The sequence below is a fragment of the Notolabrus celidotus genome, chromosome 11, assembly GCF_009762535.1.
Source record: "Notolabrus celidotus isolate fNotCel1 chromosome 11, fNotCel1.pri, whole genome shotgun sequence".
Taxonomy (NCBI): Eukaryota; Metazoa; Chordata; class Actinopteri; order Labriformes; family Labridae; genus Notolabrus; species Notolabrus celidotus.
In genome coordinates, this window is record NC_048282.1 from 11747121 (window position 1) to 11762077 (window position 14957).

Here is a 14957-nt window from a genome sequence, read left to right on the forward strand (position 1 = left end):
AGCTGACTTAAGGTGTTCTGCACAGCAGAGGCGCTCAGCTGGGGGCTGCGGCTGTGTGCATGGTCCCCGTGCAAATGTTTTTTTTTTGGCAGAGCATACAAAACTATGCCACCAACAACAGCACAGACATAAAGGTTGGAAACTTAACACAGAACATTCCCCCCATCTTTGGATGCAAAGCCAACAGACTGGAGGGATGGCACCAAAGACTGTAAAAATAATGGCACTGATGTTGCTAACACGCTAGGTTACATCGGAGCCGTCTGAGCACGTTTTCTGCTGCCTTGACTTGTTGATGACAGAGCGTCTCGTAATGATCCAAAGTATGAAATTATTAACATTTTATGCAACAACTAGCGGCACATTTGTTTTTAACAGCCACATGATAAGGTTCATATTGAACATGCCTCAATCAGTGCATTACAGGAGGGACCTACTGAGGGACTTCGCTCACTCTCCCTGCGATCAGCAGAGAGTGACATGCAATTGTCTAAATCCTGATTGGGATGTCTTGCTGACAAATTCCACCAGATTCCTGCCCGGTCCTTCTCCGATCCATCACAGCACCAGATCTGATTGTTTCTGTTCTAGTCAATGTGTTAACTCCTACTGGATCTGCTCCGTTGTGCTTGGGCTGCAAGCCCTCCCAATCAGATACACAAGACTTTTTTTTTTGCTGGATGCTGGAGCACGTCACATAAAGCTCAACAGGTCAGACGTTTTCAGAAGACGATAAAGACAACATAGATGAGGAGAGGAGTCAGATAATCATTGATTCAGTAATTACCGTGGTCTCGTGACTCCAACTGTCCGGTGGACAGAGCCCGACCGAGACGGACACAGCCTGATTGAATGTGGAGTAGCTTGAGCTTCCTCATTTCTTTGTTACAGTTCAGCTGTGCAGGTAGGAAATCTGAAGGTCAGAAAGTCATCAAACAGGAACTTTTCTCTGAACTCTGATCAGCTGATATCATCCTCAGCCTGCACTGCCTTGCAGCTTGTCATATATTCCAGAGGGAAGTCATACGGTTAGATTCATGCACCAGATACCTGCCACATACTCTTTAATAATTTATAACAGTGCTACAAACAGGAAAACGTGTGGTATCTGCAGCCTCATGGGAGTACTCACAACACAGCAGCAGCATGTCGAGTGTCAGGTGGCTGGCATCTCTGACATTCAGGAGATTCAGCGATCTGCCTCAAAAACACAGGTTTCTGTCCCCTGCAGCCCGGGGGAGCCTGTGTGTACATGAGTGTACAGATATATACCACTGCATTATGAATGAGCGTGGAAGTAAATCAGGTTTATTCCATACACTACAGAGTTTTATATCATGGTATATCCTTCGGAACGAGCTCCTGAATGAGGAACAGAGGTACTTATCATGTGCCCGCTGTCATGAGGAGAACTAATGAACGTCTGGAGGCAGCGTCTTACGGTAAAAACATCATTAACATCTCATAAATGTTGAAATTTAATAAACAGAGCTCTCGGGGCACTGCTCATCCAGTCGAGTGTTTTTAATTCTTCATCTCGTCTGTTGAAAATTGAATTGCTTGAAATCAGACAGAAGAATTTCCATGTTAAGCTCTCCCTGTGCCCACAACAATTAATTCACAGCTCTGCCAGAGGTGGAAACTCTCAGAATCTGTAGAATAATGAGACTGCAGGAGGATGCTTTGGATTTAATAAAGTGAGTTTACTACCATTGTTTTTTAAATAGGTTTTCTTTTGTTATGCTAAACAAGGCTGCAGACTTTGAATTCTACTTACTTCAATGGAAAGAAAAGTACAGAGAAATGGTGCTGGTGTGAAAATAGAATCACTACAATTAGAGAAGAACCGTCCCCAAATCAGCTCCCTCATTGATTCAGCGGCTGTATATTCTGTCTCCACGACGTCTCCTCTCTTTTCTTGTTTGCAATAATCGCAATATGATCGGCTGCTGCCCCACATTCATCAGCTCCAACTCCAACATAGTATTGCAGTGCGACATGGATACTCCAATGGACAAGTTTCCTCCCACCTCTGCTGTTCACTTGTCCATAAATTGAGGATTTTTTTCAATCAAATGAGAACTCCACAAAGTTCATTATCTTACTAGTATATAACTATTTCTTCAAATGCATGATTTGTACTCATTGAGGCGTAAATAATAATATTAATACATTTGATTTAAATAGCACCTTTTAAAAACAAATGTTTACAAAGTGTTTTGACAAACAAAGCATGGCAGAATTCAGGAGGTTGACAGAATAAACCTTGGAACAGTCAGAGAGGTGTAGAAAATTCTGACAATGCAAAAAACAGAAAAAATAATAATATGTATAGAGATTAAAAAGAAATAAGTTAATAATAATATAATTATGATCATAACAACACAATTAATTATAAAATAATTTTAGAAACAAGAAAAAAAATAAGTGGTGTCTCCGGCCTGGTCCAAGTTGTGATTTATCCCAGCATGCTTTGAGCATAAAAGCAGTTTCTTGCCTCTGGTTAAAATTGTATAACTATAAAAAGCTCCTGCATTTTTAGGGTTCATTTGCAAAAACAGATAACTCACTATTTAAAAACTTTCCAAATGTTTCGTAAAACTTTTTTTCTATTACTAGCTTTAGGTGTTATCAATCAACTGAAGTTGGGTTGCTTTGACTAAGTAAAAATTACATAACTAATCAGAGGTATCTTAAATGTAAAATGTTAAAATGTGACTTTATTAAAGATATAACACATTTACAAAAATTGAATTATCTTTTTGCAAATTACCCCTTCATTTTGAATTATAATGTTTGTCGCACCGGTGTGTAGGATGCAGCAAGGTGACAAAAAAGGTGTTAAAAGTGCCTCTTCATTACCCTTTTTTATGGTAGTCACTGCAGTGCTTCTCCTGCCCGCCCTTATTTTGGTTTTAAACCCAGCATGAAACTTGTGTGGTATCTGTATCTCTGTCTTTTTATTCTGATGTGTTTGTATGTGTTTTAGATTCAGCTTTTGTGACTTACTGTGCAGCTCATAAATACCTTTTATTGCTTTTGTTAATATGCTATATAATTACAATTGATTGGATTGGATATATATATTTGTACTTGAGTGAATATTTCCTGCAAAATGTATTGCAGTAGAAGGCAAGGCAAGGCAGCTTTATTTGTATAGCTTTATTTGTATTGTATTTCATACACAAGGGCAACTCAATGTGCTTTACATTAAAAGATTAAAAGCATTGGTAACATTCAGACAAGCATAAAAGAACACTATTAAAGTGACAAATATAATAAAACACATAGAAGTATGAAGCACCTCCAAACTGCCCTTCAGCAGGGTACTTGAAGTTTATTAACTCCATTGCTGACCTTGTGTTCCCTCATTCAGTCTCCATCGACTCGATCCGTGAGGTATGCGAGGGGAAGCAGTCTGAGATCTTCCAGCGGTATGCCGAGGGCAGCTTTGACCCAAACTGCTGCTTCAGTCTGTACTACGGGGAGCACATGGAGTCCCTGGACTTGGTCTCTGGCACGGGAGAGGAGGCCCGGACCTGGATCACAGGACTCAAGTACCTGATGGCTGGAATCAGTGACGAGGACAGCCTGGCCAAGAGGCAGCGAACCAGAGATCAATATCCTTTACTTATGTAACACTGAGACAGAGGCATGTTTTATTATCTGACCGTCCAACTACCTTTGTGAATGTTTATGATTTATGTGCTTACTTTCCTTAACCCTTCCCCGTCCTCACATGGCTGAAGCAGACCTTCACCGAGGCCGATAAGAATGGAGACGGCAGCTTAAGCATCAGCGAGGTCCTGCAGCTTCTGCACAAGCTCAACGTCAACCTGCCCAGACAGAAGGTCAAACAGATGTTCAAGGTACGAAAGCATGAATCTGTGTGCGAACATAAATCAGGTAGACTCAGCGGGTATCACTGCAGTCATTTCTCATTATGCATTGTAGTCCTTTAACCACCTTAACTCAGCCGTTTAATCATACAAATATAAATACAGTACATAAATCCACTGGCCTTTTACATTTCACTGTTTTCATTCTAACAGTACTTTTTCTCTGTTTACACTTTGGAGACTTTGACTGCTCGTGCTGCAGATGTTTGCTAACACACTCGGCTCAGCTCACAGCAGAGGATTAGCATGATGCCGTGTTAACACTGTTGTTTTAGCCTTCCTCCTCATCATCACTAAGTCTGCTGGCCTGTTGGAATTCGGCCATATGGTGCTGCTGGGACACAGATGGCCTCGGGTGTAATGCAGGATAAACACACCAGGATCGATCCGACCCTGAGTGTGTGTGTATCTCTGTGTGTCTGTGGATGTTCATGAAGACTCTCGGGTAGCTTCTTGGCACAGACAGACAGACAGACAGACAGACAGACAGACAGACAGACAGACAGACAGACAGACAGACAGACAGACAGACAGACAGACAGACAGACAGACAGACAGACAGACAGACAGACAGACAGACAGACAGACAGACAGACAGACAGACAGACAGACAGACAGACAGACGTTTGAGGAGATTTCAATTTTCCCTCTCTTTTGACTAGAGCAGTTGTTGAAGGAAAAGAAGAGAGTGTGGTTGTTATTGGAAGAGAAGAAGAGAGCTGTGGTCGTTGAAGGAAGAGAAGAGAGAGCTGTGGTCGTTGAAGGAAGAGAAGAGAGAGCGGTTGTTGTTGAAGGAGAAGAGAGAGCGTTTGTTGTTGAAGGAGTAGAAGAGAGCGGTTGATGTTGAAAGAGAAGAAGAGATAGCGGTTGTTGTTGAAGGAGTAGAAGAGAGCGGTTGATGTTGAAAGAGAAGAAGAGATAGCGGTTGTTGTTGAAGGAGTAGAAGAGAGCGGTTGTTGACGGTGAAAAAGAGAGTGAGGTTGTTGTTGAAGGAGAAGAAGAGCGGTTGATGTTGAAAGAGAAGAAGATAGAGCGGTTGTTGTTGAAGGAGTAGAAGAGGGCGGTTGTTACAGGTGAACATGAGAGAGCGGTTGTTGTAGAAGGAGAAGAAGAGAGAGCAGTGGTTTAAAGAGAAGAGAGCGGTTGTTGTTGAAGGAGAAGAAGAGATAGCGGTTGTTGTTGAAGGAGTAGAAGAGAGCGGTTGTTGACGGTGAAAAAGAGAGTGAGGTTGTTGTTGAAGGAGAAGAAGAGCGGTTGATGTTGAAAGAGAAGAAGAGAGAGCGGTTGTTGTTGAAGGAGTAGAAGAGGGCGGTTGTTACAGGTGAACATGAGAGAGCGGTTGTTGTAGAAGGAGAAGAAGAGAGAGCAGTGGTTTAAAGAGAAGAGAGCGGTTGTTGTTGAAGGAGAAGAAGAGAGCGGTTGTTGTTGAAGGAGAGAGAAAAAAAATGGTTCCCCTATGTCAAAAGGATTCTGAGCACACTGTCTTTGCAAGTAAAACAAGACTCTTTGTATCTAATTGGCTGCATTTTATGCAATCTATGAACTCATGTATGAAGACACTCTGCAGTCAGTATGAATACTGCATAAGAAATAATACAGGGTAAAATCTGAGAGAAGTTCCTCTATTTACACAAAGTTCATGAACAAAAAGCCACCCAGTAACAACTCCTCAGATGAATCGTGAGCACTGCTCTACTTTCATAGACTCGTGGATGCAGATGATCTTTTAGCCCACTGTAAGAAATTAGACAATAGATATTCAGTTAGTTTCTAGCCAAACACAAATCCTGCAACAAGCTCCCTCTGAGGGTTTCACATGAGCAGAATAATGAGCAAAACTTGGAAAAGATGAGCGGTGAAGCAAAACACAGATGGACAGAAAGATAGATGGAGGAGTTTTTATAATCCCGGAGACAAATGTTGTGTCACCGCTGCCAAATACACAGAGTTACAAGAAGAATGAAATAATGGTGCATTGTTTAAAAAGTCAAAGTAAAACTAGGAAACCAAAGCTAAGGCAGGATTATGACTTTTAACACTGTTGGCTATGTTCTGCACATAAAGACTGCACTTACATTGCACCAGTCTGTTGTTTCTTGATAGTACACTGTTGCCAAGGTTTCTAATCAGCTCTAATCACAGCCTCTGAAGGGTGAACTATAATCATGTCAACGTGCAGAAAGAAGGGATTAATTTAGTATCTATATGTTTGATGGTGGGAAAAAGAAGGGATGAAAACAGCAGAGAAAGGCGAGCGAGGTTAAAGATGCAAAAACACAGGAGACTAGAAACAGAAGCAAAGTGGGGGCACTGACCGACCTTTGACCTTCTGCATTTTGAACACGACATAACTACATAATGCCAAATGAGCTTTCTAAAAGAGAAACTGAAGCATATTTTCCTCCATAAAAACGTCTCCCTGACGCGCCACATTAATCTGAATCCTTCAGCCCTGGAGATATGTGTTAACTTCATGACGGAGCCTAAAGAGCGTTCATGGCATGTGTTGACAGAGCTAAGTCCTGCTGTGCTGTTGGTGTTCATGAGTCACAGGAAGGTGGTCGGATGTGATAGTCTGAGCTGTGAACGAGAGCAGAGCTGCTGAGGCTTTGCTAGATGATTTATCACCCCAAAGACTCGCAGATGTACATGTGGAGGGAGAGTTGCAGCGCTAACTGATGAATTAATCCATATTAGCTGTCGAGCTAAAGCACAGAGCATGAGCCTGCTAACAACTTAAGTGCCTGAGTTCATGCATAATGAATGGGGGAGGAATGAGGCTGGATTGATGCTTTTGCTCCAATAAAAAAGGACTGTGCTCCACTTTGTTCGTCTCCTGTGGATAGCTTGTGTCCTAAAAAGAGGACTGCTGAGGATGAATAAAGATGTAGGCCAATCAGTTAGAGTTTCAAAATAAAGCATTAATCTGGATTCATTTACCCTGGAAAAAATAACCCTTAAAATAAATGATCCCATATCAGTCACACGTTTGACTCCAGACATCACAGAGCGCTCAAACGTCCACGGAAGCCTCCGAGGAAATGTCACCATGCATGAATTTTAAGAGGAAATTCTCCTCTTGTGCTCTACCTGCAGACCAAGAAAGTTAATCTGCATGTGATGCTTCTTAAAGAAGTTATAATCCATGCAATCAGTCTGAAAATATTGAATTGATTTCTATCAATTGACTGCTCTAGTTTTATGCTTTTTAAATATTTTCTCCTGGGAATGGAAATCAAAATGAGGTTCCATGCAGGACCCAGTTCTGCTTTTTTTCAAAACATGAAAACAATCATCTTTGAGCTCATCTATTCTGCTATTGAGTCCCGTGGGTCCTGTGGCCTAACGTTATATCTGGAGTTGAGCCAGATTGCTTGAACTCCAATTATTGATGCACAAACATACATCAGTTGTTTTGTGTTCTGTTGGCATGTGACGTAATGTTTAGGGATGAGCCTTTCAAGCCAAAAAAAAATCTCGACCTTTACGTCTGTAATTCTGTGACGCAGCAGCGTGGCGTGTATGTTTACATTTTACAGCCATGCTCAGTCTCTGCAGAGTTCTCTGTTTCTGAATCTCACACCACTACACACGTATTTCCTGAGACTGTCACTCATGTTTTCTTCTTCTTTTACTGTTTAATACAGTTAGCATTCTTCTTCTTCTGTTACTTTATGCAGTAAGCAAAGAGCTTTAAGACGCTCTGTAGGCACTGTCTGGCAGGAATACTGTATTACAACCAGGCACCGGTAAAAAATTTTACTTTTGAAATTTGATAATATTCATATTAACTCTTCGATTTTTAATAAGTGAACGAATATTCTAGCATTCGGAAAATCATGTCCCATCTCTTATAATGTTACGCCGACACAGCAGGTCCAGGCAGGTGAGAAAAACTTTCTGTGGACCGCGAAATTCTCACTACGGTTAAATCCTAAAAGATTTATGACCCTCTTATGAATCGAAAAGAGGACCTGAAATGCAGGTTCCTTATCGAATCCACAAATCGGAGAAATTTTTAACTGGTTCTCGGTACCCAAGCCCAACCGCCAGCCAGATCATCTGCAGAGGTCTGCACCAATCCATCTTCAAACAAAACTAATTAGAAAAGGATGTTTTAAATGCAAAAACCAGTGTCTCTGTTTTTCTGTCTGAGGGCACAGGATGTCTGGATGTCTGGGGGCTGCTTGCTGAGCTGCCATAACATCATGTTGCCAGCTTTTGTCAACAGATGCCTCAGAGGTGGATAACATGAGGTCACCTGCACTGCACTTTTGTTCCACTTGTTATTTTCTCTCTGTCACAAGAGACTCTCCCCACTCTCTCGAAGCTCAAACTTTCCATATACTGTATAAGGGGGGCGGCAGTAGCTCAGTGGGGGCGGCAGTAGCTCAGTCCATACGGACTTGGCTTGGGAACCGAAGGGTCGCTGGTTCGAGTCCCAGTATGGATGAAGTTTGGCAAGTGGACTGGTGGCGGGAGAGGTGCTGGCTCACCTGCCTGGGCACTGCCGAGGTGCCCTTGAGCAAGGCACCGAACCCCCAACTGCTCGGGGTGCGCTGGTTGACGGCAGTATCCTCACTCTGACATCTCTCCCTAAGCATGTTCACTGCATGTGTGTGCATGATTGTATGTATATACCAAAAAAACTGTATGTGTAGCATGTCCAAAAATAGCATGAGTGAAAAAATTGAATTTCCCCCCTGGGGATCAATAAAGTACCTTTCTTCTTCTTATAAGACGGTGTGTGTTACAGCGTGCACTTCCCTACTAAGCAAAAACTTGCAGACAACCTGGCTCCTGTCACTTTCTCTGCAGAGTGTCAGGCCGTTAGATCGATCTGTGTTGTCCTTATTATCATCTGCATTGGTTTTACCTCAGCTCTTGTTGCTTGATTCTTATGAAAACAATAGCATAATAAATGTGTGTCACAGCAAAGTGTCTGAGCAGGGATGTCTTTAATAACTGCTGCCACATGAGTAATCCTGTCTGTGTGCATCTGCTGCCGTCATCCTCGTGTCACTCGTTCACAACTCGGTGCCAGCGAAGTGACATGTATGCAGAGCCAGCAGCTGAGGCTGGTGACATGAACTGTTTGTCCTGTGTCTCAGAGTCACTCAGCTCCCTGTGTGTGAGCCGTGTCAGAGACGGAGCATGGGAGGCTGAATGTGTGACTGGAGGAAGATTTGAGGGCAAAACTTTTGCTCGATTAGAGGAGGGGACACATCGCTGCATTATGGCTGTGTGTGCCTGACTGCATAACGGCTTTCATGCTGCTGCTATTAATGTCTGCATCCCGGTTCAACCTCCTCTTCACAGAATATTCTGATGTTTAAATTATTGACGAATCTGTTACAAGATCAGAAAGTTCTTTGAATCGACGATGCATACCTGTGTTCATCTTTGGATTCCTTTCTGCAGATGTTCCACCACATACCCTGGATAAGTGCCAGACTTTCTGATTGCACCACAACTACTATATTATAATTATACAAAAAACAACACCATGACAGGTTCTCATCTTAATCCACCATGAGCAGAGCACTTTGCAGCATTTAACAAGTTACAGTGGCAAGGTAGATAGACAGACACTTGCTGAGACCGTGTTGGAGAGAGGGATAGAGGGAGATGATAGTGGTGAGACAGATAGTAGTAGTTGTAGCAGCTGGAGTCTGGCACGTCCACAGCAGCAGAAATCCGGAGGAATCTACAAGACAAGGGAGCTCAGGGACTCCAGAAAGGTCTCTGGTTAGTAACTTTAATGGGACAGGACAAGTGAGATCCTGGGGGCAGTATCTGTCAGTATCATCTTACATTCAATAATATTTATTCACACACGTGAATAGAAATATTAGTCAATAATTGGAGGCTGCAGACTCAATTAAAGGTTGACTGTGGTCCCTGATATATAAGTGATATTCTTTACATGAAGCTCTCGATTCTCAAAGAGGAGACAGAACAAAATTAAGTTTACAGCACAGATAGTTATTATATTCAGCTCTTTATAACATAATCCCAGAACACAGTGGACATATGATACAGTCAAATATTAAAAAGCCTGCAGACTCAGTGTTATCAGATGTGTGTGTTCCTCTCTGAGCTCAGTGGGTAAGTCAGACTGAGTCACTCAGACATCAGCACACCGAGCTGCTCAGCATACGGAGACTCTCACAGACGCTGAGGACAGGATTACACGGGTCGAGGCATGACCCACTGACGCGCTCTCTTTGACCTCCTTTTATCACACTAACACAGAGGAAGCCTTTTTACACTGACTCTGTATCTCCAGCAAACTTACGGCTACAAAACCAAACCTACTTATAAAATATGACTTACAAATCACTATGAAAGAAGACAGACTCATTAAACCAAAGATATTTTATTATTTGCACAAACGTTTGATATGAACATCTAAAGGAATGGAAGGAAAACTAAAAAAAGAATGAAAACATGTCTCGGTCACCAAGTAAAACTAAAGTTGAGTTTCTATTTGAGAATGAAACCTAAACTAACTGTCCTCTTTCTGTCCACTGTGCAGGAGGCCGACACAGACGACAACCAGGGCACGTTGGGCTTCGAGGAGTTCTGTTCGTTCTACAAGATGATGTCGACCCGCAGAGATCTCTACCTCCTCATGCTCACCTACAGCAACCACAAAGACCACATGGATACTGACGACCTGATACGCTTCATGGAGGTGGAGCAGAAGGTAAGCTTTTTCTAATGCCATGTTTTCGCCACTCTGCCAGCAATAGTAGTTAGTTTCAGTCTATAGCAGACTTGTGAGGTCGATGATTGGACGAACCCACTGCTCACTACCAGTTGGACTCCCACTATCCCACTCCACTGATCCCTTGTGAACATTAATTAGAGTGTTTTCAATCAAACCAGCGCTCCACAAGGTTTATTTACGTTATAGTATTATTGGGCGCTGTTGGACTTGTAGTCTAAACTAGTGCCTGATATACAGAGGCTATAGTCCTCGTTGCAGCGGTCTTGGGTTCGACTCCCGGCCTCGAAATACCCAAAAATCTAACTTAAAAAATGAAAATAAAATTAGAAATGCATGATTACGACCTGATGAGGGAGAAACATGCGAAGCGACCGTTTGCTTCTTCAAGCATTAGCTTCTGAGTTAAATACTGCAACACGTAAAATACCTCTCTGCATTTTTACTGGTTAATGGGTCACACCAGTGTACAGAATGCAGCTCACTTTTAAGATGACATTAAAGGTATTAAAAGTGCATCTTGTGCACCAAATTTTATGGCCAATAAGTACCGTAAAGTCATTATGAAATCATTAATGTAAAAAAAAAATGATGTAACTATAGAGAATGTTCTTTAATATGCCATTGTTAATGTTACATTACTTTTCTTAGTTTGCACACATGGGGATACAATTTGGATTAACTCTTGAGTCGTATAACAGAGGTCTTTAAAGATCATATATGTAACTTCGAGAATCCGGAGGATATCCTGAATAACACCTTTACAAAGATACTTTGTAACAAGATATCTTTGACTTTAAATCAAGTAAGTCCAAAAACTTTCCTGAAAAATAGGTTTCATGATTTTTAAACCTTCCTCAAGCAGAAAAAAAACCCCACTGAAAATTCAAAAGTGAAAGCAGATACTTACGCCTGTTTCAGTGGATGCAGGTCTCAAAGGTGAACCCAGAAGTTTAAGTAACATGTAGGTTAGTATTTCTTATTTAAGGTCTGGATTTGGTCTCACTGATATATGTATGCTTGTTCTGGTATCGGTTAACGTAGCGTGGAGCCTCATGCAGATTTGAGCAGCAGGGTGCAGAGGTCGAGTGGGATCACACACTCCGACTCATCCCATTTTAAAAATTTAGTTAACAGCTCCAACCAACATCACCAGATTTCACACAGCTTCCTCCTGAGCCACGACAAACTTTCTGTAACTTTTTTTTTTACATTAGCAGCAGCAGAACTCCTCAGGAGTTGTAGACTTTGATGTCAAAAATTGGAGGAGTTCCACTTTGAGGTCAGTTTTCGTCTGGCCTGGAGAGCTCTCCCGAGAGCGTAACATCGCCAGCAGATTGAGATGAGCTCTGACGGAAATTGGATTTGAAGGTCTTATTTTAGTATTGGACAAATTTAATTAAAACTCACCAAATCTGTTAAATAAAGCCGCAGAAACATCACTGACATCACCTTTAAGAGTAAGCACATGAGTCAATTTCATATCGTCTGTAACAACCAGAAATAAATCAACAAACTAAGAAGTGTTTGAGCTTGTTTGGCCTGGAGCAGCTCCGAAAATAACCCATAAGTAGAGCAGCAGCATTTAACTGAGGATCTGTATCCTAATGATCAACGGCTGATAAGAGTCTGAAATGCTTAAAATTATTCCATAATCACAAATTGTGTTTTTTCATTCCTGTAGTTTGTGCAGTTAAGAAAAAAAAAATTAGGGATGTCATCTTACAGAGCCAAATATATAATCTCACCAATTGTATTTTTTAATTAAAAATATCTTATTTTCCCTTTTAATATAGGCCACATTCACCCGACACGTCCAGGTGTAACATCTTATTGGACAAAATAAGGCTGGTAAAAGTAGATTTGCATGCTACATGTGATAGTTGTAGTCACAGCTTATTTTATCCATTATAAGTAATGTCGGCCATATTGCATGCTTGTAATATTTTGAAATAAGGAGTTATACGTGGACTCGTCAGCTGAATGTGACGGTAAATGTGCTTTAATTAAGAGAAAGGACACATTTTCAGATAGAAATTTGAAAAACACAATTAGCATGATCTTTTTTGGCCATGTTTCAGAGAGGCTGCAGGGTGTGTTTTTTAATCTTTGGACAGTACCAACCTTGACGTTCGTCCTTTTTAAAAAAGTGTTTATGCTATATTCATATTGTAAATGTGCAGGTAATTCTGTATCTATGGACCTCTACAGGTATATAACTATGCACATGTTTGCATCTTGTTTCTCCTGTTAGGAGTGTCGTTCTCTTAGTCTCATTGTTGTGTTGTTTTGGTTTTTTCTTTCTTTCCTTTTTTCCGTTTAAATGAAAAACTAAAAACTGTAAATGTGTATGCAAATTACAATGTCATTGAATTTTGCTCAATAAACAGAACTGGTAAAAAAAAAAAAAAAAGTGTTTATGCTAAGCTAGGCTAATCATAATCTTCACCCTGAGAAGAACTTGGAGGCTACCCTTGATTTGGGTTATTTGTGAATACATTGAAGCTCTGATCAATCTGTTCATCTGGACAAAACAAACATTATCTTTCTGAAACGTAAGAGTTAGGGCACCATTTTTCATGTTGGGAGCGCCCACAACCTCAATTTCAGAGCGCTTCTCACCAGCTTTTACTGTTTACTGCAGGACTTCCGTTTCCCTTAATAGTGACCATTGGGTCTGCTTTAAAATGCTCTGTATTCTACATTCATGCTTTCATTCAATGACATTTTAACAAGAAACAGTAAAAATTATTAATAGACATCGTGTCAGAGCATTATTAGCAGCTCAAAATCCGGAAACTATATCTGGAAAATACGAGTGTGATAACTTCTCGCCTTCATATGGACCTCTGACATTGTTGTTCACAAATAGGATTTCAGAAGTCCCGCCCCTTCTTGATTCTGATTAGTCGGTGATCAAGAAGTGACATTAATGACACGGCAGTGTTCCAAAAGTTTAACTGTGTGAACAGAGAGCACTGAGACAAAAATCAGCAGACAATGAGGATGCTGGAAATGCTGAATCACATTGGGTTTGAATAGAAAATTGGTGCTGCCAGAGCAAAAAACAATTGCAGTGGACACGGCACCTTATGATCCAAATGTCTGAACTCTGTGGAGACCAAGCAGATGTATGGCAGGGGACAGAGGTAGAAAACATTAAGTTCAAGAGCTCGAAATAATGCCTTATCTATACGTGTTGACTTACACTTTACACTTTTCCTGTATCCTTACATTAGTTACTTAATTTAGGAAATGTTTTATCAACTCTTAAGAGTAATAACAAAAGGTCTTAAAAGGTCTAACTTTGAGAACTCTGAGCGTGTTGTGAAAAAGCTTTAGATGTTCGTTATCAAAGAGATGTTGGTCACTCTGCAGTAGGGGTGTGCCAAAATATCGATACTACGATATATCGCAATATTTCGTCTTGCCATACGTTATCGATACACTGGCGCCAAATATCGATATTTAAACAATAAACATACAGCCGTTCTAAAGAGATTCTCTCACAAAAGCCTGCTACAATTTTGATTTACAGAGTCACTACTTCAAGCCTCCACATGATGGCGCTTAGCATGAATAAGAGTTGGTGCTGCGGTAGAGTACTCTTTGAAAGGAAATAAAAAGAAAATGATCGTGTATCGTGATAGTATCGTTATCGTGGGCAAAATATCATGATAATATCGTATCGCGAGGAACCTGGTGATACCCAGCCCTACTCTGCAGCATGAGCCCAGCAGCTCCAGACTCTGAACATATATTCATCTGAGATTAAATCAATGACAGAAATGACCAGCAGGGGGATCCTGTTCAAAATGATCCATATTAAAACAACAATAACAGCAAGAGCTTCACTTACAGAGCTTATAGCTTCCAGGTTGTGCAGGTTAAAGAAGTATGAAGCATTTAAAAAGACTCGCTATCACTAAAAGCTCCACTGATAAATAATCATGGCTGATTATCGTATCAACAAGAAGACTCATCTCTGCAGACGTCTCTTAACTTAAAGCTCCTGATTGGCCGCGGCAGCCTCTTAAGCAGAAATGAGCCTTTTTCAAACTTGTTGACTAAACTCTGTGATTATTAAAATCCCCTAAAGGATGCTCATCGTAGCTTCCGCAGCACGGGATGTCAAAAGCTTAACTGAGCAGCCATTTGGATGCTGAAGTGGTGCTTCGTCTGTGGAGCTGCAGACAGTGAGGGCCCTACAGAGATATTAGCATTAGTACCATCACCACACTCCAGACGCTGTTGTAAAGGCTGTTTGGATGAAGCACATCTCCTCGCTAATGATACCATCAACTGAGAGGGGAAATTTGCAAATGAGC

General features: G+C 41.2%; 1 protein-coding gene across 3 annotated transcripts in view; it reads left to right on the forward strand.

Moving 5' to 3' along the window:
* The window catches only part of plch2a (phospholipase C, eta 2a), a 78206-nt gene that overhangs the window by 23668 nt on the left and 39581 nt on the right, over window positions 1-14957 (forward strand). For all 3 annotated transcript variants that reach the window (XM_034695417.1, XM_034695416.1, XM_034695415.1), the window contains exons 3-5: window positions 3377-3620; window positions 3740-3869; window positions 10438-10608. In XM_034695417.1, coding sequence (XP_034551308.1) covers window positions 3377-3620; window positions 3740-3869; window positions 10438-10608 — 545 coding nt within the window. The remainder of the gene's footprint in view (window positions 1-3376; window positions 3621-3739; window positions 3870-10437; window positions 10609-14957) is intronic.